This window comes from Vombatus ursinus, unplaced genomic scaffold, assembly GCF_900497805.2.
Source record: "Vombatus ursinus unplaced genomic scaffold, bare-nosed wombat genome assembly UNPS02014798.1, whole genome shotgun sequence".
In the NCBI taxonomy this organism is placed as follows: domain Eukaryota; kingdom Metazoa; phylum Chordata; class Mammalia; order Diprotodontia; family Vombatidae; genus Vombatus; species Vombatus ursinus.
The window spans coordinates 70,732,008-70,756,392 of record NW_020954576.1 but is presented as its reverse complement, the minus strand read 5'-3'; the positions used below and the strand labels follow the sequence as shown (position 1 = coordinate 70,756,392).

Genomic DNA, 24,385 nt, shown 5'->3' with positions numbered 1-24,385 from the left:
AATTTAGTAGGTCCCAGACAGAATGCATTATCTTTTTGCCAAACCCCTTCCTTCTTCACAATTTCCCTATTAGTGGTGATGGCCTCATGATCCTAGTCACTAAGGCTTAGAACTGCAGCCATATCATTCTATCCTTCATTCATTCATACATTAAATCTGTCACCATATATTGTTGTTTGTTTATTTTTCCCAATATAACATCTCTTGTACAGATTCTCTTCTCTCCACTTACACAATGAGCACTCTAATACATCCCTTATTTAACTGCCAAAGTGATTTTCCTAAAGCATAGGGTCTGCTCCCTATTACTTCCAGGATCAAATATTAAGTTTTTTGTTTGGCTTTTCATAGCATGACTCCTTTCTACTTTTCTAGTCTTCTTCATCTTCTCCAACATGCTATACTGGGCTACCTGCTGTTCTGCCTACACAACACTCTTATCTGTTGTCTCCAGACCTTTGCACTTGCTATCTACCATGCCTGGAATGCAATGGTCTCCCTCCAACTTTCCACCTCCTAGTTTTTTCTGGTTTTCTTCAAGTCTCAGCTCAAATCACACTTTTTATAAAAGGTCATTGCTGGTCCACTTACTTGTAGTACTTTCTCCTTTTAGGTTCTCTCCCATCTTCTCTGTAGGTACCTGGTTATTTACATGTCATCTTCCCCAGAAGAACGTGAACTCCTTAAGGACAGAGAGGATTTTTGCCTTTCTTTGTATCCTTAGGACTTAGCACAGAAGCTGGAACACTGTATGTGTGATTAATAATTACTCACTGACTGACAAACTCAGAGTGTCCCAGGCAAGTCTGCAAGTTGATGAGTTGCAAAGCAGGTGAAGATATGCAGTTGTCTTAAAAAAAAAAGTTCCTTAGAATCTGAAATCACAGATATTGTAATCAACTCCACCCAGCAATACCTGCAAAACCTACATAAAAATGGCAGCCTCAACTTGAAAATAGGTGGTACAGTGGATAGAATGCTGGGCCTGGAGTCAAGAAGACTTATCTCTGTATGGATTGTGAATGCTTTTGGTTCCACATGCATGTTCATTTCTCTTGTAATAAACCTAGTTTTCACATAAGTTTTGTGATCTGTGATTGCCTGTTGATGAAATCTGGTCTCAGACACTGACTATGTGACCCAGGGCATGTCACTTAACCCTGCTTGCCTCAGTTTCCTTATATGTAAAATGAGCTGGAGAAGAAAATGGCAAAAAAAAAACCCAACAAAACTCCAGTATCTTTACCAGAAAAACCCCAAAAAAGATCAGGAAGAGTCAGACATGACTGAGAAATGACTGAACAACAACAAAATGAAAATTATTCCATTATGTGAATAAGCTCATATTTTCAGATAAATCTATAACAGTAAACTACAACTTCTGAGCTTGTAGTGTTGTGCTTTCCAATCCCACTTCAGATATCTACGAACTATATGATTTCAGTATTGACTGCAAGACGTTGGAGATGCTGGCATAGGACTGCCCAGCATGGCATGCCCACATCAAAGAAGGTGCTCTGCTCTATTAGCAAAGCAGACTTTCAGTAGCACAAAGGAAATGTGAGATTCACAAATCCAGAGACACCTCTATTTTACATGTTTAAAAGAACTATTCAAATGGACCCTCTAATAGTCCCATGGTAGAGCCTTCCAAGCTTGTATTCGACTGATCACCCACCATCAATTCCACTGTACCTTGGCTCCAACATCATGATGTCATTGATCCTCTTAGAGTATGAAGGACCACCACCACCACCACCACCACCAACAACAACAACAATGTGACCATGTACAGTCCCTTAACCATGCATAGCCTTAGTGTTCTCATCTCCAAACTGGGTGTAATAATAGTTGCGCCACATTTATCACATGTATGAAAGAGATGCACAAAGTACAAAATTGCCTTGTGACTTTATTAAGTCAATAAACACGTAGTATTTACCATGGACAAAGGACTGTACTAGGTATGTCAAAGTATATGAAGAAGCTTTAGACGTGATCTCTAATCCTAAGGAGCTTATAATTTAGTTGAAAGGAAGGGAGAGAGTTAAATGATAAAAAAAATAAAAAGTGGAAAAAATGTCACAAAGTGGTCCCTGGTGATTTGCAAAATAAATTAAATAAATAGAAAAGGAAGACGATGTTGTAGAACAGAATATAATTTTCTATGATAGTCATAAGACATTTCTATGCACATTGATAGGGGCTTGACAGTATCATTAAGAAGGTCCAGGGTATTAAGAGCTTTATAGAAATGTCCTTCTAAGGGGGCAGCTAGATGGCGCAGTGAATAGAGCACCAGCCCTGAAGTCAGGAGGACCTGAGTTCAAATCTGGCCTCAGACCAAACACTTGACACTTACTAGCTGTGTGACCCTGGGCAAGTCACTTAACCCGAATTGCCCCCCCCCCCAAAAAAAATGTCCTTCTAATTGCCAAGTGCAGAAAATATTTATGGAGCTTACAGAAAAGGGAAAAGTTTTGAAGAAGTATGACTTCAGTCATATTGTTTTCTTTCTCACAGTGGCTGGCCAACAATGGGGCCAATATTAGCAATATATTGCAATGGGTACATTCGGTCAGAAGGGAACAAGCATTTATTAAGCATGTACCAGGCAACGTGCTATGTGCTTTACAAATATTATCTTATTTGATCCTCGCAACAGCCCTGGGAGGTAGGTGCTATTACTATCCCCATTTTATATCTGAGGAAACTGAGGCAGACAAAGGTTAAGTGACTTTCCCAGGGTTGCATAGCCAGTAAATATCTGAGGTCAAAAGTCAACCAGTAAGGGACAGCTAGGTGGTGCAGTGGCTAGAGCTTTAGCCTTGGAGTCAGGAGGACCTGAGTTCAAATCTGGCCTCAGACCCATTACACTCACTAGCTGTGTGACCTTGGGCAAGTCACTTAACCCGGATTGCCTCACCAAAAAGCAAAAAAAAAAATAAAAACAAAAAACAAAAGTCAGCCAGTAGAGTCATACTCTCCCAACTTTCTCCTGCCTGGCTCAAACTAATGTTGTTAGGAAAAGCTCCCAGGAAATCTGTAATTCAGGTACTCAAAAAATGGGAACTTAAAAGCTTGTGGCAAGCTTGCCAGCATGCAAAACCCAGACAGAAGCATCTAAGAAAGCTACTTAAAGAAAAATAGTAATTGTGCAACCTGAGGAAAGCTGGCTCTTGTCAAATCAATATCCTAAGATTTCATAAAATATTGAACTATTATTGATAGATAAAATCATGTTTGGAATTCTTTCTAATGAAGCAGATGTTATGCATGAGTTATAGCTAGTAACAAAGAGCTTTCCCCAGGACATTTAGGATTCTTAGTCTTTTCCCAGAAATGTCTAAGAAGACATAAATGTCATAGAGAAAGCATAGGTGACTATTTTGATGGGATAATTTTAAAGATTTCAGAAATGCTGAACAAGAACAATAACAAAAAAAACATACTTCCATCCTCTAGCTAATATCTGAAATTCTACCATGAAAACCTAATTCCTTTAGCTTCAGACTTTGATCCTTCTTAAAACGAAAATGATCCTGTTTGGCCTCTAGAGTATAGCCCAATTAACTTCCCAACTGTTCCCAGGCTGGCCCTCAAGTTTGGAATGCACTCTTTCTTCACCTCTACCCCTTAGAATCCCTAGCTTCCATCAAAGCAAAGCTAACATGTCCTCTTCTAATGAGGATTTTACAGACTCTACCACCTGTTAGTGCTCTTTCCCTTCTCAAATGATCTTGTCTTATCTATTACATATTTTTCCCCTTAGAAAAATGAAAACTCCTTTAGGGCAGAAATGCTTTTGATTTTTCCCTTTGCATTCCCGGTGCCATGCATGTTCTAGGCACTAGCTATTCAGTAGGATCAGAAGCATTTCAGGCTCTTTTTCTTCAATTTCGTTCACCTTAGACACAATGATTTTCAGACCTTTTCCTGATATCATGTTTTGATATGGATCTCTGGAGGTCATGAGGATATTGCTTTTAGAAGAAAGTCAGGGAGTGGTTATTGTCAGATGGAGGTCATAGGAGAAATAAAGAATGTGAAGCCTGGAAACACTAAAAAACAAACTTTTTTTACTTGTAATCTTGACAATGACAAGTTCTGTTTGGGAAAAGTCACCTAACATAGTCACAATTTAATTTTCCTGTATGTAAACTTGAGACTGCCAACTTTTCCACCTCCCTTAAGGCCCTCTCACAGGTCAACTCTAGGACAAGGCCAGGGCCACCTGCCTTCTGGCGTTCTTTGTCACTGTCACCCACTGATGTGCTTCTGAGGCCTCCAAGGCCTTTGCCAATGCAGATTAGACCCCAGACAACATCCCTTCTGCCTCTGTCCCTCTTCCCAGACATGTCTTCTATGGAAAACAAGATAAAACTAGGCTCCTATACTTTCTTCTCCTGCCTGCTGTGAGGCAGGCATCCTAAGGCTTCAAAAAATGCAATATCCACCCACTAGGAGGTTAGTCCAGGGAAGCACTGGAATGACTGAATCACATGATTCCATTTACAGACCTTTCTCTAGCTACTAATACCCTGCCTGGACTCACTCCTCAATTGTTAACATACTCACACTCCATTATACTTTACAAATTCCATCCCAGGGATTCTGGCTAGCTACAGATATGCAAAGCCCATTCTCCATGCCAAACTGTCCACTTCCCTTTCCGTCCACTTCAACCCTATCACTCTAACATCTGAATTTCAATTCCTTCCACTGTGACTTCCAGAACGCCTAATTCATAATTAACTAAGTTACTTTAATTTTAATCCTCATCTTGTTCTTTCCATGATCTGGCACTCACTGAGATCTGGATCCCTCCTGATGACATTGCTTCTGTTGCCACCTATTCCACTACTGGGTGAATTTGCTTTCACACCCCCAGCTCACTTGTCTCAGTGGCAGAACACTACTTACTCCCCATTGGCATACATATATGTATGTGTGTGTGTGTGTGTATATATACATATATATATGTATACACACACACACACACACACATACATATGCATATACACATACATATATATCTATATCTATTTATCTACATAGATATGTATATATAGATATAGATATATAGATGCTCTCTCAAATACTATAAATTTTCAATTTGTCAATTTAGTCAATTCCCAAAATCAACTTCTTTAATGCACCTCAGCTATACACAAAGATGGTTATACTATTGATTTTGTCATCATCCACAAGGGTCCCACTTCCACTTTTACAAACTCTGAAATTCTTTTATCTTACCACAACCTTTTTATGAATCTATTTTCCCCTATGCCTTATGACTCCTAATCCTGTGGAAATGTGGAACATCCTTGAAAGGTAGAACAGTTCAAGGTATTATGATTACTATTAGTCAGTACTCCTAACTGCCCTTTTCTATCTCATCTATATAAACTTGTGATTAAAACTCTATCACATATCGGTCTGTATACATAGATTTAGATTTATTTTTTATTTTAAAGTTATCACTTAATTTTTCTTTCCTTTGTATGCCTTCTGCAACCCATCCCAATTATTTTTTATATTTCCTTTGCTCCAAAGTAATGTATTATCACACATCAAAGTGCAAGATTCTTTCTATAACAGAAATACACAGCATCTCTATTGCTTGTTCCCACTGATGTAAAGTGATGTCTTGCAGTCGCCTTACAAATGAAAACTAAGTGGATGATTGTTGTTTCAAGGAAGCAAAGCATTGGGAAATTTTGTAGTACTGATGAACAAGGTCCATTGGGATGCTACAAGTTTTCTAGAGGTCTCAGGCAAAGCCACTGTTGGTAGGGAGTTGTTAGAAAGCACACTAGGTGGTTTGGTATTTTGGTTTGTTGTATAGGGCATATTAGGTTTCCTTTGCTCTTTCCCACAAGACACAGTTATTTCTGGATATAACACTGGGAGGTCTAGGTTTCTTCATGACTCAATATTGAATAAGGCTGCATGTGAACAGAGGGCTCCTCAGTGATTTAATAAACTCATTGACCTGTATTTTATTTCATATGTTCACACAGAACACCTTTTTCCTCCTCCTCACTTCCCAAAGAGTTATTCTAGGAAATATTGTTCAGGACAAAAAGGTCTCAAAATTATAAAATGATTAGTCAATGATGATTTTCATGATCTTCAGACTAATTCTGAAATGTAAACCTTGATGGTGGCACTGTCAAAACAAAAAATGGCAGATAATGTCCCTAAAGTCTTTCTGCATTGCTTTATAGTGAGCTGAACTTATCTCCCACTAGCAGATTCCATCAATGTTTTTCATCTAAACTTGATTCCTTCTCACAACTAACTCATCGTAGGGACATTTTTTTCCCAGACTAGTTTCCAGGCCAGTCTTCATTTCAGCTACTCTACAGCAGCATCCTAGCTTTTCCTATCCCCTGGCCTTCCTGAGCTCTACCTTTTGGCAACTCTCAACAGCCCTCTTAGGCTACCCTTTGTAAAGAATCATTCAGTTTTCAAGCCTATAAAAGCTGGCAAACTTAGTGATGTCTCACCTCATAAAACACCAGTTTTAAAATGTCTTTATGAAAACAACCTACCTTTCTTGGAGAATAAGTTTGTTCTCTTTTTTCCAGAAATCTTTAAAGTCAGAGCTGAATTCGTGCCAGAGGCTGAAGAAAACATTTGGGGACACTTCCTTCTCTCCCATTTTTGGTTTCATGAAGAAATAGGCTGTAGTTTCCAAAAAGCTGTCAAAAAACAACAACAACACATACATACATTTTACACACACAAAAGTAGCAACAGTTCTATTACTTTTCAATATGAGGTATTCTTTCTTCATCTAAACACTAATTTCATTCACACATAGTTTTTACCACCAAAAACACTAAAACACTTCAAACACCAACAGTAGCTCTGCTACATTCTGATGTCAGAAACTTGGATAGAGGTTATGGATGACAGCCGCAAAGTGTCTCCCATCTCCTGGATGACTATACCTAGTTATATGGAATTTTCAAAATAAATGTTCATGTGAAACTTACAAAACTACTCCAGTATTAAAATATGAAGTCAACTTGAGAAAAACAGGAAAAACAAATTTCCCTCCATGCAATTCCCTAAACCAATATAATTTTGGTGATTTACCCCAAATCTAGGACTTACACCTCAGCCAACTTTTCATCAGACAATATGCAGTGGTTAGTCAACCCTTTCACTGCCTATTCCCTTTCCAATTCTAGAAATAAATTCAAATAAATACTACCATTTCTCTTGGAAAGGGTGTGTCAGTCTCCTGTCCTATGGCTCTACTCATTATCCTCCTAACTTTTGTAACCAAAATATCCTTCCTTGGTCACTGGTAGGAGTTTCTGGAGTATGGAAATTGTTTCCCCTTGTGGTGTTGCATCCCCAGGGCTTAGCACAATGCTTACTACATGTAGCAATAATGTTAATAAATGCTTTTTCATTCATATTATATTTATATATTTATATCAATATACAGCATTAGGTTTACCAGTCCATGGATGAGAAACAAAACAAGGCATCATAGGCAATGTATATACAATTTCTCACATGATGGGTCATAATAGACCTATCATATTGCCACAGATATAGTGAATCTGAACCATAGCTTTCATGATGCAGCGTCACTTTTTATATGGCTAACATAATCGTGGCATGATAAGTATGAATTTATATCACCTGCTAACATGTCTATATATGATATTGGCAAATATCTTCATCCAAAAAGCAAAACATTTGACATCAACAAAATATTTCAAAATCCTAACTATATTTGATGCTGTACTCTTCTATTTAATCTAAGTAGAAATTGGTTCTGCCCTTTAGGAGCTTACCATCTAGGACAGACACAAGAGACCTGTTGGTATCTTATCAAAAAAGGAATACAGTATTGAAGAAAAAGTAGTGAAGGCATTTTGTGGTGTTCTAACTCTAAGTAGAGTCATTAAAATCATATATTTAGAAAAGCTGGGATCTGCTAATATTCTCTGTGTATGAAGGAGGTCAGATATTTAAATGTGATCTGCTTCACTGCCATCTTTCTGCCTTTGCACTGACTGTTTCAAATCCCTAGCCCTATATAGGGTCCTCTGTTCTTGTCTTTCACAGTTGATCATTGTTACCTCAATTCCTATCTTAATACCTAGTTGTGTAACAAGGATCATACTTATGTAAATTAATTAGGGAATCAAGATTTACCTGAGAAAGAATTAAATGATTATTGGTATTTAAGACATATGTTTATATATACACATGCATGTGTGTACACATACAACCATCCTTACAAAAGAAATGTTTATGAATAAACAGAATGGTACATTAAATATCTTCTATGGACCTCAAGGGAGCAGCTGAGTGGCATTGTGGATAGAGCACTGGGCTTGAAATTAGGAAGACTCATCTTCCTGAGTTGAAATCCAGCCTCAGACACTTACTAGCTGTGTGACCTTAGGCAAGTCACTTAACTGTGTTTGCTTCTGTTCCTCATTTGTAAAATGAGCTAGAGAAGGAAATGGCAAACTACTTCAGTATCTTTGCCAAGAAAACCCCAAAATAGGGTCTCAGAGTTGGACGTGACTGAAATGACTGAACAGCAAAAACAACATGGATCTCAGGAGTAACTGAATTTATATTCTGAGGTGATTCTACTAGCTTTTTATTGAATTGGTTTGAAAAATAAATATTTATGAGGTTAAACCTAGATTTAATACCATCACATAATCTCTTCAGTTTCATGAGATCTCTGTATCTGAGGTCACTTCAGAAAGATTGATTCAAAACAGGCAATGTTGCAGGTCAAGTTCGCATTCTAGTCATTAGGTGGTCATGGAATTTACTCCATGATGGCTTTAGCCTTAACATCATTAATCTTTCTTTTTAAAATAACTTATGATATTTACATATGGGTATTGTTCATATCCAATGAGATAGGACTATCATGTCTTAATTCTAATGGCACAACCATCATCCATAAATAAGAATTATTTAGTCATCAAACACTTAATTTACTTGAAAAGTAGAGAGATGTGAAGGCCGAGGATGACACCAATTCAGTAAATAAGCTTATTTGTAAGAGCTTATAAAAGATGGCGGAAAGTTATTGAGCAGTTATTGTTGCTTATTTGTTTCAGTTGTGTCTGCCTCTTCATGACAGAATCTGGGGTTTTCTTTGCAAAGATGCTGGAATAGTTTGCCATTCCTTTTCCATCTCATTTTACAGATGAGGAAATTGAGGCAAACAGGGTTAAGTGATTTGTCCACGGTCACACAGGTAGTAAGTGTCTGAGACCAGATTTGAACTTAGGGAAATGAGTCTTCCTGACTCCAGGCTTGGTCTTGGTACTCTGTCCACTGTATCACCTAGCTGCCCAGTAAGCAGTACTAGAGGTAAAATCTAGTTTATAGAAGTCTTATAAGAGATCATACTAAGCAAAATCATTCTGAAGGTCTTTAAGGATAAAATTGGAAGGAGGGCAATAAAAAGACAGAAGATAGAAAAGATCAGTAATTACTTTTATAGCAAACTCTTTTCAACATCAAGGACATGTGCATCCCAAATATGCTTATAGAGAAAATAGAACTTACATTAAAAATTTCATAAGATCAGATAATTACTACTTTGATAAATTACATACAGTATAGAGTTCAAGACGAGGAGAGATTCCCTAAAAAAGTCAGTCATCCAGATGCTTCTATTTGTCAATGATATTGTGCTGATTTATTCAAACGCTGGAATATTCCAGAGCCTTCTGGAAGAATTCCATAGCCACAAAAAAACCCAAACAGATAAAGAATACTTTTTTGACCTGTCATGAATTTGACATATTGATCAGACTGATATACCAACAAATGGGAAACTTCTTCTTTACCTTTTCTGCTCCTCATAGCTTTATGTAATCAGGAATTTCCTTGAAACTGACATTTTAAAAAGAAAGGTAAAGAGAGACTTCTATTTCATGAATAGCAAAACAGAGAGTATAGGTCTCTTTGGTAATAACACTTTTAAATTGTGAGATGCAGTTAGCTGGGTGGTGCAATGGATAAACAGTTGGACTTAGAGTTAGCAAGACATGCATTGAATCCTACCTCACACACTTATTAGCTCTGGGCAAATCACTTGACCTCTATCAGCCTCATCTGTAAAGCAGATGAGGCTGATAAACACCTCCCTCAAAGGGAGTAGCTGTAGTTAGGATCAAATTGAGTTAACATGTGTACAGTACTTTGCAAACCTTTAAGTGCTATGTAAATGCTAGTGATGATGATGATGATGAAGATGATGAAGTTCTAAAAGGTGTTTTACCCATTTCTGTTTAGCCATGCTGTTTATTTTGTTACTACTTCTAATATAAAATTTAAAGCAGACTATTCTAAGAGATTCCCTCTCACTTCATTTGATATATAGGGGAAGGGAAAGCAAGTAGTTTTTACTCATATCACAAATGACTATTAACAAATACACATATACACACACACACACACACACAGAGGTTTTAACTTTGTTCCCTGACCCTTAACTTGCCAGCACTCAGACAATAATAGTCCAAGACTAAAAAAAGTGAGGTGAATGATGAAGGAAAAAAAAATCCAAACCTTATCATCCATAAAAAATAAAATCCCCAAACAAAACCTACCAATAATACATGTATAGCCATAAATACAGCTACTATCACACATCTAAGTCTGAATCATGCTTATGCTTTGTGGGGCCCCCAAGTCTATGCACAGGGAGGAATAGACTATTTATTAATTTCCTCTCCCACTGATTCTGATGCCAAAGGGGCCTTGAGATCAAGTTCCTCCCTCTCCAGTTCTACTGTTAACGTGGCAGATCAGTCTAATCCAGGCATTGCTATATTTCTGCTAGTGGAAGGGGCCCCAAGAGCAAGGGAACTTGGGAAGTCATTTGTTTTAAATGTATCTAAGATCAGATGGGCCTCTCATTTGGCTAACAGTTCATTTTAATCAGACTTTATCCTGAATGTGTCTGCAAAGACCTTTGGATATCTTTGTTTTGCTCTTTTCTCCCCAATCTCCCATTTCACTATCTTGCCTGATCATTCAAAGAATCACAGGACCCTGAATGAGGATTTTTGCATAGAGCTAGGATTGTACATGTTTAACTCAATTTAGTTCATATAGGCAGAAACAGGGACATAAAGCATCTCAGTATTAAAAACAAGGCCAAGTGAACATACCAGTTTAAATGAACTGCCAAGAATCATCATCATCAATCTTCCCTTGCTTTTGCCTTTTTTATTGTGCAATGTTAGATTTTGTAATATTATTCTTCAGAACAAACTAAGGTCTCAAGAGAGAAGATTTATTTTCAGCAAAAACCTTCCACAAGCAACTACAATTTTTGGAATCCTAAATCATCTTCCTCATTTTTACCTCCTTCTTCCACCCCCAATAGAAATTTATATTAAGTGTAACAAATCTTATTGCTCCAACAAAGGAAAATAAAGCTTTTTTTTCTTCATTATTTAAAAAGCCTTTAGGGGTTGTCCATCATTTGCTAAAAAGTACAAAGAATATTCTTATACCTGCCACTTCCCTCCAGGCAACGGAAGATCAGTGGGTCTTAGAATGATATTAGGATAGAATGGTATTTTTGTTCTGCTAAAATGATGGACTGCCTTATTTACACCTTAAGGGTTCTAGTATTCTCATAGCAGTTAACAAACCACAAAAAGCAAAAAGGGCAATGTAGTACGGCATCAGCTCTGTTCACCTCATTTCACTACATATGAGAAATGTATTTTCTGACAAAAATAAAATCTCCAAACAAAACCCACTATTATTATATCTATAGATAAAAACACAGCTAATTTCATTACATATCTAAATTTGGATTATGCTTATGCTTCTTGCGGCCCTCAGGTTTATGCTGAAGGAGGAATGAGTTATTGGTTAATTTTCTCTCTTACAGATCCTAATGCTAAAGGAGATACAGAAATAAAATAAAACACAGACACTGCCTTTAAGGATCTTCTAATCCCAGCCATGCTACTGTAATATCTATGTGACCTTGGGGCATCCTGCCCCATCACCAGTCATCTTGACCTTTGTCTTCCCACTGGACTTTATCAACTCTAGAGGAGAGAGTGAGGCTGACTTAAATCCAGTTCACTCGAAAGTCAAGACATCATCCTCAGGATGTCATTGGTCCTCTTCAAGAATGAAGGACAAACTATAGTATGTGACCTTGGGCAAATCATTTAAGTTCTTTGGGATTTTGTTTCCTCTTCCATTAGAGTCAATGATCTCTCTGCTCTAAATCTATGAACCTGTCTGCATAGATAATTAGAATACAAGGTGGAACATACTATGTCCAAAGGACAGATCCAAAGTATTACGAAGACTCTCAAGAGGGAGATTAGTTTCAGATGGGAGTGGGTAAAGAGGGAGTTAGAGAAGACTTTTTGAGTGGTGGGACTGATTGATCCTTGAGGGAGGGAGGCAATTTAACAGGTAAATCCTTGGCAAGGGGATTAAGGGAACACATTTCAGTCATGGGAGATGGCAGGAGGAAAGATCAAGACAGCAGAAGGTAGGATGACAGTGGAGAACACAGGGAAGTCCAGATTAGCTAGAACATTGAATCCAAGAACGAATAGGATGTGGGATTCAGCTGGAAATGACAAGTAGGAGCCAGATTGTACAGTGACTTAAATGGCAGGAAAAGGAGTTTAAAGGTGATTGGGGAGCCACCGCATGATTTTCAAGAGAAGAGAAACCTGGTCATAACGGTGTATTAGGAAGACTACCTTGTTTGTCAAGGTAATGGATGGATTATAAGAGGGTAGGAAGATCATTTAAGAGGCCAAGGAAGATGACGACTTGATTGAGGATGGATGCCATGGGAATGGTAGGAATTGTTAAAAATATAAAGGTGGCATAAAAATAGTACATGGCAACTGAATGGATATCTGAGGAATAGGGGAGAGGGGAGGTGACACAAAGGGTTAGAAACTAGTGATCTCGGAAGGTAGGTGCCATCAACAGAACTATAGAAGAGTCCTATTCTCTGTCCTGGTCAGACTACATATGTAGTATTGCACTTAGTTCCGGGCATAGCGTTTTAGGAAGAACTTAGATAGATAGAGAACATCCAGGTGAGGACAACCAGAATACTGAAGGGCCTTGAGATCGTGTCACCTGAGCATCAGTTGACAGATTTTTACCTTGGGAAGGAGAGGACTTAGGAGGAACATAATATTTGCTTTCAAGTGTGCTGTCATGTGGAAGAGGGATTAGCCTTCTTGGCTCCAGAGAACACTACTAAGTACAATATATGGAAGCTGTTGTCGTGCTTCACTCATTTTCAGTCAGGTGTCCCACTCTTTGTGACCCTTTTTGGGGTTTTCTTGACAAAGATCCTGGAGTGGTTTGCCATTTCCATCTCCAGCTCATTTTACAGATGAGGAAACTGAAGCAAAAAAGGTTAAGTGACTTGCCTAGCATCATACTGCTATTAAGTGTATGAGGCCAGATTTGAACTCAGGAAGATGAATCTTCCTGACTCCGGGTCTTCCGCTCTATCCACTGTGGCACCTTGTTGCACAATAGGTGGAAGTGATATAGAGGCAACAATAGGTTTGATGTAAAGAAAAACTATTCAAATCAAAATGGCTGTAAGAAGTGAAAAGAGTTCTCTTATTAGAGGTTGCAGGTCCCTCTTCACTGGAAGTCTTCAGGAAAAGTCAGGATAATTACTTGTAGTTTACATTGTGGACAGAATTCTTGTTCAGTTAAGGTTTGTATGACAACCTCCAAGATCCTTCTAAATCTATAATTCTGATAAAGAAGCTGGAGGATAACTTTTGAGAGGACAGAGATGATGAGTTCAGTTGTATACATGTGGAGTTTGGGGTGGTGGCAGGATATGCAGAAATACATCTTTAGTAGGTATGAGAAAATACAAGACTGGTACTCTGAGAAGAGAATAAAAGGGCGTGCGTGTGCACGCGCGCACGTGCACACATGTATTTCAGAGGCATTTAAACAAAGGAATAAGTGAATGTCATCAGAATGGATGAAATACTAAAACAAAACTAATAAGAGAAAAGCAAGAGAAGAGAGACAAGGAGAGAACCTTGGAAGAGGGAAGAAAGTGAGGAAGTATGAAAGGAATGGTTCAAAGTAGGAAAAGAACCAGGGATAGTAGTGTCTCCACACCTAGTGGAGAGGTCTGAGATAGTATGGGAGTTAAAGTGGTAGTTGTGGTTTAACACATCTGGAATATGCTACCTCTTGCCTCTCCCTTGGAGTGCCTTGCTGTTTACTAGCAACTGAACTTTACCCCCAATAAAGTTGTCATTGATCTGTCTTCATTTGGCGTTTTGGATTACTTATGAAGATTATTATTCTTGGATTGACTCTGGGAACACAGAAGTTTGAGGTTAAATAAGTTGTCACCACCAAAAATCCTCGGGCCTCACATAAATAATCATGATAATAATGATGACAACACCAATACCTTATGTCTGTATATTGCTTTTAACTTTCAAAAGTTCATTAATATTAGAGGCACTTAGTGGATACAATGGATAGAGGTACAGTGGATAGAGTTTTGGACTTGGAGTTAATAACACCTGAATTAAAATCTGGTCTCTACTAGTTGTGTTACCCTGGCCAAGTAATTTAACCTTTCTTTGCCGCAGTTTCCACATCCATAAAAATTGAGATAATAATAACATGAACCTCCCATGATTGTTCTGAGGATAAAATGAATAATATTTGCAAAGCACTTTGCAAATTTTAAAGTGCTATTATTATGAGTTCTTTTTTTAAACCTTTGTCACAATGACAAAATGTCACATGAGGCAGATAGGCCAGTTGTTCATATCTCCATGAGATAATATTAGGAAACTGAAGCACAAAAATATTGTTTGCCTCACTTGAAGCAACACAACTACCTGTGTAGGGCTCTTGTATTAAACCATGCTGCCTCACCTCTCTGAGATACTCTGATATATCTGAAAATAATAGAAGTCATAAAAGGTTAAAAAGAGTAGAATCTTCAGCTGAACTCTCCCAACATTCCCCTTTAAACAACTTTAAAACAATGCCTCAAATCAAAATCTGGAGCAGGAGAGCCAACAAAGCATCACAGTAAGACGTTCTTAAAGCCCAAGACAACTTAAGAGGTGAGAAAGAGAGGTCAGTTACATGAGATGAGGGCTGGCCTGGAACCTGTGTGGAGGCAACATCAGGCCTTGGTGGTGGTGACAATAGCAGCAGTAACTTTGGGAGTTCTTGAGCTAGAGACAGTAAGAGGATCAGGCAACTGGTCAGAAAGTGAGTGTGGGAGACCCCTGTGCCAGCACTGGGCACAGGACCAGATGCTGTTTGGCAGCTCCATTGCCTATACCTACTTCTGGGTCACAGTTCAAGGGCAGAGAGGAGTACCTTCAGTCACAAGGGATCAGAAACCCTGGAAAGCACTATTGCTTGTGCCAGCAAGGGATCAGGGGCCTAGTGACTACACCTCTCTCTATCTTCCTTTGAAAGAACAAATACCTCTAACCCCCTCCCCCCCATAACTAGTTCTGAAAACAACAGTGTGAAAAAAAGGGTGAAGCTTGGGACAGTGCTCCTGACAGACCCCCATGCCAAGAACAGAGCCCAATTTTAACATAAAGTTCAAAGTAAAGAAATAGGCTAGAATGAATAAGCAACAAAAAAGAACCATAAAGCAATACTATGGTTACAGGGAAGATCAAGACACAAACTCAGAAAAAGACTGATGTCAAAATATCTATAATCAAAGTCTCAAAGGGAAAAAGTGTGAACTACACAAAAGCTCAACAAGAAATCCTGGAAGAGTTAAGAGAAGTCTTCCAAAACCAAATAAGAGTAGTAGAAGAAAAATTGGGAAAAGAAATGAGAGCAATGCAAGAAAATTTTTAAAAGACAATTAACAGCAAGGCGAAAGAGGCACAAAAAATACTAAGGAAACTAACATTTTATTAAACAGAATTGGCCAAATGGAAAAAAAAATACAAAAGTTCACTGAAAAAAATAATTAGAAAATTTAGAAATTAGAAAACATTAGAAGTTAAAAATTAGAATTGGGCAAATGGAAGCTAATGACTTCATGAGACATCAGGAAAAGTTAAAAGAATGAATAGAAGAAAATGTAGAATCAGAAAAAGAACTTATCTGGAAAATAGATCAATGAGAGATAACTTAAGAATTAATGGATTACTTGAAATACATGATCAAAGAAAGAGCCTAGAAATCATATTTCAAGAAATTATGAAGGAAAACTGCCCTGATATGGTAGAACCAGAGGGCAAAATAAAAATGGAAAGAGTCTACAAATCACTGTCTGAAAGAAATTTCAAAATGAAATCTCCTAGGGATATTATAGTCAAATACCAGAGCTTCCAGGCAAAGGAGAAAATACTTTCACTAGCTAGAAAGAAACTATTCAAATAATGTGGAGTTACAGTCAGGATCATACAAGATTTAAAAAGTAGCTACCACATTAAAGGAATGGAGGACTTGGAATATGATACTCCAGAAGGCAAAGGAACTAGGATTACAACCAAGAATAACCTAACCAGCAAAACTAAGTATAATCTTTAAGGGGAAAAATTGATACTTAATGAAATAGAGGACTTTCACAAATTTCTGATGAAAAGACCAGAGCTGAATAGAAAATATGACTTTCAAATACAAGATTCAAGCATAAAAAGATAAACGTGAAAGAGAAATGATAAGGTACTCAGTAAAGCTGAATAGTTTATATTCCTATATGGGAAGATGATATATGTAACTTCTGAGAACTTTACATTATTAGAGCAGTTAGAAGGACTCCACATAGAGAGCATGGGAGTGAGTCAATTATTTAGGGATGATCTAAAAAAACGGATGGTTGAACAAGAAGGAGGCACTGGCAGAAGGGGAAGGGAAAATAGAAAAAATTATCTCACATTAAAATTACCTCACACAAGGAAGTGCTTTTATACTGCAGCAGATAATGGTAGGGGTGGGGTGGACAATGCTTGAGCTTTATTCTCATCAGAATTGACTCAAAGAGGGAAAAATATATGCATATACACACTCAAGTATAGAAATTTATTCTACCCAGCAGGAAAGTAAAAGGTAAGAGGATAAGAGAAAGGTGGAGTAATGAAAGGGAGGGCAGATAAAGGAAGGCAGTGGTCAGAAGCAAAACAGATTTCTGAGGAGGAATAGAATAAAAATGAGAAAGAAAAGGAAAAACAAGAAGAAATAAGATGGAGAGAAATGAACAGTTAGTAATCATAACTGAGAATGTGAATAGGATGGACTCACCCATAAAATAGAAACAGATGCCAGAATGAATTAGAAACCAGAATCCAATAATTTGTTATTTATAAGAAACACATTTGAAATAGAGAGATACAAACAGAGTTAAAATAAGGGGCTGGAGCAGAATCTATTATGTTTCAGCTGAAGTAAAAAATGCAGAGGTAAAAATCATGATCTCAGACAAAGCAAAAGCAAAAGTAGACCTAATTAAAAGAGATAAGCAGAGAAACTACATCTTGCTAAAAGGTACAATAGACCATGAAGTAATATTAATACTAAACATATATGTACTAAATAGCATAGCATCCAAAATTCATGAAGGAAAAGTTAAAAGAATTGCACGAGGAAACACATAGTAAAACTATGCTACTGGGGGACCTCAATTTTCCTCTTTTAGAGCTAGAGAAATCTAATAATAAAATAAATAAAAAATATGGTAAGGAGATGAATAGAATTTTATAAAAATTAGATATGATAAACTTTTGGAGAAAATTAAATAGGAAGAGAAAGGAGTATACCTTTTTCTTAGCTGTATATGTAACTTTAAAAAAAAAAATCAACCCTTTATTAGGCCATAAAAACCTTACAACCAGATGGAGAAAAACAAAAATATTATATGTACCCTTTAATGACCATAATACAATAAAATTATATTCAATAAAGGGCTATGGAAGCATAGGATAAAAATTAATTGGAAACTAAATAATCTAAACCTAAAGAATGAGTGGGTCAAAGAACAAATCATAGGAACAATCAATAATTTCATCAAAGTGAATGACAACAATGAGACAATATATCAAAATTTGTGGGAGGAAGCCTAAGCAGTTATTAGGGGAAAATTTATATCTCCAAATGCAGACATCAATAAAAGAGAGAAAAAGCAGTTCAGTGAATTGGGCATGCAACTAAAAAGAAAAAAAATAGAAAAATAAGTAATTACAATCTAAATTTAAACACCAAAATGGAAATCCTGAAAATCAAAAGAGATATTAATAAAACTGAAAGTAAAAAAAATGAATAAACAAAACTAGGATTGATTTTATTAAAAAAAAACAATAGGCAAACTACTGATTACTTGATTTAAAAGAAAAAGAGAAGAAAACCAAATTCCTTGTATTAAAAAATGAAAAGGGTAAAAGCACCACCAAGGAAGATGAAATTAAAGTGATTATTAGGATTTATTTTGCTTAATTATATGCCAGTGAAACTAGACAATCTAAGATGATTTTTTCCAAAAAATATAAATTGCCCAAATTAACAAGAAGAAAGAGAATGCTTAGATAACTGTATCATAGAAAAATAAATTGAAAAAACCGTAAATGAGTTCCCTAAGAAAAAATCCCCAGGACCAGATAAATTCATGAGCAAATTCTGCGAAAACATTTAAGGACCAATTAATCCCAGTACGATATAAACTATGGAAGAAAAAAAGGTAATAGTCCTACCAAACTCCTTTTATGACATAAATATACAGGTGGTATTTATATTCATTTTTAAAAAACCCCCATCAATTCCTTTGCTTTCTAGTGTTTTTTAATAGGAATGAGTGTTGTGTTTTGTCAAAGGATTTTTCTATATCTATCGAGATAATTATACGATTTTTGTTGTTTTGTTATTGATATGGTCAAATCTGGTGCTAGGTTTTTTTTTTAATATTGAAGCAGCCCTGCATTCATGGTTATAAATATCACGTATGATCTTTATGATATATTGCTGTATTCCCCTCACCACATTTTATTTTAAAATTTTATGTCCATATTCATTACAAAAATTCTCCTATAGTTTTCTTTATCTTTTTTCTCTCTCTTTGGTTTAAGCATATTTCCACTAAGAAAACAAAACTAGAAAAATAATAACAAAATTCATTTGGAAGAACAAAAGGCTGAGAATATCAAGACAATCAATGAATAAAAGTGAAGGAAGGGGGACTTACAGTTCCAGATTTCAAACTATATTACACAGCTAAAATCATCAAAATGATCTGGTAAAGATTATGAAATAGAGGTGGATCAGTGAAATTAATTACATACATTATACACAGTAGTGAATAATCGTGGTAATTTAGTGCTTGAAGAATCAAAAGATCCAAACTTTTGGGGCAAGCACGCACCATTTGAGAAAAATCGTTATGAAATTTGTAAAGCAGTTTGGCAAAGACTAGGAATAGACCAACATCTCATACCATATGCCAAAATAAGGTAAAAAAAAGGGGGGGTAAATGATTTAGAAATAAAGGTTGATATCATAAATAAATTACAAAAGCAAAAAAAGTATATATCTGTCAGATCTATGGATAAGGGAACATTTGTGACCAAACAAGATATAGAGAGGATCATGGGAAATAAAAAGGAAAATTTTAATTACATTAAATTAAAAACACAAATTTAGTGATTTAGTTTGGAAACTAAATAATTTAAACCTAAAGAATGAGTGGGTCAAAGAACAAATCATAGAAATAATCAATAATTTCATCAAAATGAATGACAACAATGATACAACATATCAAAATTTGTGGGAGGAAGCCAAGGCAGTTCTTAGAGATAAATCAATGCAGCCAAAATTAGAAGGAAAGAAGGTAACTGGGGGGAATATTTTACAGCAAGTTACTCTGATGAAAGTTTTATTTCTCAAATATATAGGAAATGGAGCCAAATTTATAAAAAAGAGCCATTCCCCAATTTCCAATTGTCTAAGGATAAGAGCAAGCAGTTTCAGATGCAGAAATCAAAGTAATCTGTAGTCATATAAAAATATTCTAAATCACCATTAATTAGAAAAATGCAAATTAAAACAAATCTGAGGTACCACCTCACATCAAATTGGCTAACAAGGCAGAAAAGGAAAATAAAAATGCTAGAGGGGATGTGGAAAAATTGGGACACTAATGTACTGTTAGTAGAGTTGTGGATTGGTCTAACCAATATGTAGAAGAATTTGTACTATGTCCAAAGACTTTTAAAAATTTACATGCCTTTGACCCAAGCAATATCACTACTAGAGATCAAAGAAAAGGGAAAAGGACCTATTTTTACAAAAAAAAATATTTATAGCAGCTCTTTCTTGTGGTGCTAAAGAAATAGCAATTGAGAGGCTATCCAGCAAGTGGGGAATGGCTGAACAAATTGTGGTATATGATTGTGATGGAATACTATTGTGCTATAAGAAATGATTAGCAGGATGGTTTCAGAAAAACCTGAGAAGACTTATATGAACTGACACAAAGTAGTGTGAGCAGAACCAAAAGAACATTGTGCACAGTAACAGAAATGTTGTAAGAATGATCAATTGTAAAAGACTTAGCTATTCTAATGAATACAATGATCCAAGACAAGTCTAAAGGACCCATGATGGAAAATGCTATCCATCTCCAAAAAAAGGAAGTGATGAACTCTGAGCGCACATTAAACCATGCTCTTTTCCCTTTGTTTTCCTTTCTGTGTGTATTTTTTTTTTACAACAGGGCTTATATGGAGATATGTTTTGCATGACTTTATACGTATAATCGATTTTATATTCCTTGCCTTATCAATAGGTTGGAGAGAAGAGGATGGGGTGGGAGAGAATTTGGAGCACAAAACTATAAAAGTTGAATCTTAAAATTTTTTAAATGTAATTAGGAAATAATTAATGAAGTAAATGAAAAATATTAAAAAGAGGTTAATCCTCAGGTACATGCACACTTTAACTCAGTTTATAAGGCATCTAGAGTATATTTTCTTAATACTCCAGAGGGAGACGACTCTTCCAAGTATTGAGAAACTGGCACCATCTTAGCATTTCAGGAAATTCAAACTTTCAGTCAATGCTACACGAATCTTAAAGTGTTGCTCCCAAAATGACCATAATTCTTAGGGAGATTTATGATTGCTATAGGTGATAGACTAACTGATAGTTAAATTATCATTTACAATGGAAGAGACTGCCTCAACCTCTTTCTTCATGCATAGTAAAGAATAAATGCTTAATAAAGGTTTGTTGATGTATTCTCTAGAAACATTGAAAAAAGCAAAGCAAACTTTCTTGGATACAGCAAGTATCCTAAGTGTCTCCAAATGTATGTAGGCACTGAAGGTGCTTCTAGAAAGAGTATGGTCCTGGAATGGTTTTAGAGAGGTTTTCTAGGAAGTGAAATCTCACTTTGTACACTAAGTTGTATTCAGCTGTTCAGATATTATTTTGTTGTTTTTTGTTCAGTAATGTCTGTCTCTTCATAACCCAATTTGGGGTTTTCTTGGCAAAGATACTGGAGTGGTTTGCCATTTCCTTCTCCACTTCATTTTACAGATGAAAAAAAATGAGGCAAAGAGAGCTATGTAACTTGCCCAGAATCACACAACTAAGTGAGTGTCTGAGGCCGTATTTGAACTCAGGGAGAAGAGTCTTTCTGACTCTAAGCCCAACACTCTATCCACTGTGCCATCTAGCTGCCCCTTTCAGATGTTATTGAAATTGATAAATGAGTGGATAAATGGAATGACAAACATGAAGCAAAGGATTTTATTAAGCAAATAGAGAGGCAGTTAACTATCGGGGGGGGGTATTAAGAAACACTTCCTGTCAGACAAAGAAGTCCTTGATTCTGTGCTTTTTTAGGAAGCTATGAATTCTTTGAAATGAAGGAGATAAGAGACAACATTCTATGCATACAGGACCACCATGCAAAAACACAGAGCTAGGACATAGAATATTATATACAGGGAACACCCAGCAGCCCCATTTTACTGGAATGAAGTGTGTGTGAATAGCAGTAATATGAAAGAAAACTAGAAAAAGGGTGTAGCAGCCAGATTGCAGAGACATTAGATGTCATTAGAATACAGATTCTATATTTTATTCTAGAGGTAATAAGAAAAAAAAATAGAAAATTTTTGAGTATTTGTGCTGGGGAGGGGGCTGAAACATGGTCATAACTGGTTTTAGGAATTAATTTGACAACTATGTAGAGAATGGATTAGAGAAGAAAGAAACTGAAGACAGGAAGAATAATTAGGAGCCTGTTACAATAGCCTAGGTAAGAGGAGAGGCTTCCTGAACTAGAGTAGAGCCTATGTGAGTGGAGATAAATAAATGGATGAAAAAGAAAGTATAAAGGTAGCATAGACAAAGTTGATTGGAAAAAGGAAGTTAGGGAGAAGTATTTCTTTAAGCAGAGACATTTCACTGTGGTTGTTAAGATATCAAAATTGTGACCTAGGATTACACAATAACACCAATTATGCAAAATTTAGCATCTTAGGAGGTCTGATTCTTCTCCCTTCCTTTTTGCTGATCTTAAAGAACTCAATTCAAATTTCTCTTTACATATCTCTATCTGGAAAATGGGGCTTACATACTTGCCCTATTCTTTACAAAGGTATAGTAAGTTTCAGGAAGCCAAGACAGGAACAAAACTACTCTAAACCTTAGTGATACAAATAGAAGGCAAAATTCCAACTTATATTTCATTAACAGCTTGGAATTTTGCAAGCACCTTTTCCCAAATGCAGTGATCTTTCCTTTCAAGCCAGCAAAAGAACCAACCTAAAACTCACCCTGAGGTATATTTAGAGATCTGAGCTTGGGAGTGGGGGGGAATCATCAAAGTGACAGTTAGTGTTTGTTAAATGTACTTTTAGAGCCTGGATAAATCTTTGTTTTTTAGTGGCCCAACCATGTCTGTGAGGTATGCCTGGCATGTTTAATACTGCATAACACTGTTGTCCTGAGTGGAATAACTTCTTTATAAGAGGAAAAATGAAATCTTGCAATAAGTGTGCACATGAGAACTACTTGCAATCTAACCAAATTCTCAGGTGTAGAATCCAACTATGTTAGAAAACTTGAAACTCCATTACTCTGGGGAGGAAAATTTGCTCCTCCATTCTGTGATAACAGAAGCCTTCTAAGATTTTTAGAATTCTTGAAAAATAGCCTAACGCTAGGGAGAAAGAATACTTCTCTAAGGTTAAATAAACAAAATGAACATATTTGATCTCTTTCATCCATCCTCTTTTCGGTTATAACATATCTCTCATATAACCTTAATCTTTGCCTTAAGCAATATTCTCATATTCTTACTTTAACAAAAACCTGGTTTTCTCCAGATGAGAATATTTCCTCAGCAATGCTTCCTTTACCTTTTCCCATTTTCTTCAACTAAGTAGAAGAGGGTTCCACTTCTTGTTTCACAATGTGGTTTGGGTCCCTGTCCTATTTCCATTATTCAATAATGAATCTTGTTTTGAAGTCCATTCTGTCCTCTCCACATTGCCATCTTTATTGTCCATCATTATCAATGATGCTTTTGATTAATGAATTCACATCTGGCTTCCATTTTTCTTTCTGCTCCCTTTCTCCTGCAATTATCTCTAGAGACTTCAAGATATACATGGATGAACCTTCTGATACCTTGAGTTGTTTACTCTCCTCATCTACTACAGCCATCATCTCCACCTGACTTCTGTCCCTCAGTGGTACTAAGTCCCAAACATCTGGTAAATTGTTATTTCCTAGAACTTGTTTATTTCCACAATCTCAATTTTGGCATATGTACTACCTATTATAATAATCTGTTTATTTTACACCATTACTCTATTGTCTTAAATCTACTGATTCAGATCTTTGCTTGCATAGTGGCATCTTGTGATAGGATTATAAATTTAGAATGTGAAGGGGCCCTAGAGGTCATCCAGTCAAACTCCATCATATTACATATGGATAGAAAGAGACTTGGAGAAGAAAACTTACTCATCCATCATCAGACAATAAATGACAGAACCAGACAATAAATGGTAGCGTTAGTATTTGAATTTTTAATTCCAATTCCAGCACTTTTTTTTTCATTTTTCATTTTTTTCTTTCTTTTTGTGGAGGCAGTTGGGGTCCAGCACTCTTTTGACAGCAACATGATCTCTTTTGTTATCTCAGTTGGTACTCAATCATGTCGTTTCAGTTGCCTCAATTAACTCAAATATTAAAGAGTATAATTGTTCTCACTGATGTGGATGTTCCCTCTTCCAGGGCAGATGTCAACCAACCCATTCCTTTACATTCTGTGTGTCTCTCATCCATGTCCTGCCGAAAGTTCTCCATGGAGTGTCTACTATTTATCCATTTC

General features: G+C 36.4%; 1 protein-coding gene across 1 annotated transcript in view; it reads right to left on the bottom strand.

Annotated features, from left to right (window-relative positions):
• Positions 1–24,385, bottom strand: part of LOC114050023 (formin-2-like) — a 473,042-nt gene that overhangs the window by 44,308 nt on the left and 404,349 nt on the right. Inside the window, exon 13 of the mRNA XM_027871548.1 lies at positions 6,558–6,707. Within this exon, the coding sequence (XP_027727349.1) occupies positions 6,558–6,707 (150 nt within the window). The remainder of the gene's footprint in view (positions 1–6,557; positions 6,708–24,385) is intronic.